Source organism: Lottia gigantea (genome assembly GCF_000327385.1).
Source record: "Lottia gigantea unplaced genomic scaffold LOTGIsca_171, whole genome shotgun sequence".
Lineage (NCBI taxonomy): Eukaryota > Metazoa > Mollusca > Gastropoda > Lottiidae > Lottia > Lottia gigantea.
In genome coordinates, this window is record NW_008708156.1 from 173,874 (window position 1) to 175,042 (window position 1,169).

Sequence of the window (1,169 nt, forward strand, 5' to 3'; positions counted from 1 at the left end):
AAAACGCTTTGTTTAGTCTGGGATTTTAAAAGTGTTAGTTTTAATTTTTAGTAAGTATCGACCTGTATTTTAATTGTTTTATTCCTTCATTTTGTTCATCATTGTGTTTTTTTAATAAATTGATAACTTGTGGTGTAATTTATACCATAGAATTAATAATATTATTAGCATTAGTATTGCCAGAAAGATTCCTTATAACTTTCAGTTTTATTATATCTTATATACTTACTCTTTTAGACACCTGATACCACTTCTCATTATCAAATACTTACTCTTCTAGACACCTGATACTACTTCTCATTATCACATACTTACTCTTCTAGACACCTGATACCACTTCTCATTATCAAATACTTACTTTTCTAGACACCTGATACCACTTCTCTTTATCAAATACTTACTCTTTTAGACACCTGATACCACTTCTCATTATCAAATACTTACTCTTCTAGACACCTGATACTACTTCTCATTATCACATACTTACTCTTCTAGACACCTGATACCACTTTTCATTATGAAATACTTACTCTTCCAGATAACTGATACCACTTCTCATTATCAAATACTTACTTTTCTAGACACCTGATACCACTCTTCATTATCAAATACTTACTCTTCTAGACACCTGATACCACTTCTCATTATCAAATACTTACTTTTCTAGACACCTTATACCTCTTCTCATTATCAAATACTTACTCTTCTAGACACCTGATACCACTTCTCACTATCAAATACTTAATCTTCTAGACACCTGATACCACTTCTCATAATCAAATACTTACTCTTTTAGACACCTGGTACCACTTCTCATTATCAAATACTTACTCTTCCAGACACCCGATACCACTCTTCATTATCAAATACTTACTCTTCTAGACACCTGGTACCACTTCTCATTATCAAATACTTACTCTTCTAGACACCTGATACCACTTCTCATTATCAAATACTTTTTCTTTTAGACACCTGGTACCACTTCTCATTATCAAATACTTACTCTTCTAGACACCTGATACTACTCTTCATTATCAAATACTTACTCTTCTGGACATGTATCATGTTTGATAAGGGTAATCCCAGACAGGGTATGCTTTTTCTTTTAGACACCTGATACCACTTTTATGAAATACTTTCTCACTTATGATTGATATACTTCCTCATGG

The 1,169-nt window shown here is 32.1% G+C and overlaps 1 protein-coding gene across 1 annotated transcript; it reads left to right on the top strand.

The window, feature by feature from the left end:
* Positions 1–794: 794 nt before the first annotated feature.
* Positions 795–959, top strand: LOTGIDRAFT_57848 (hypothetical protein; the record flags this gene model as incomplete). Its single annotated transcript, XM_009051824.1, has 1 exon — positions 795–959. A coding segment is annotated over one exon (165 nt), but the record flags the coding sequence as incomplete, so codon positions are not given.
* Positions 960–1,169: the final 210 nt, after the last annotated feature.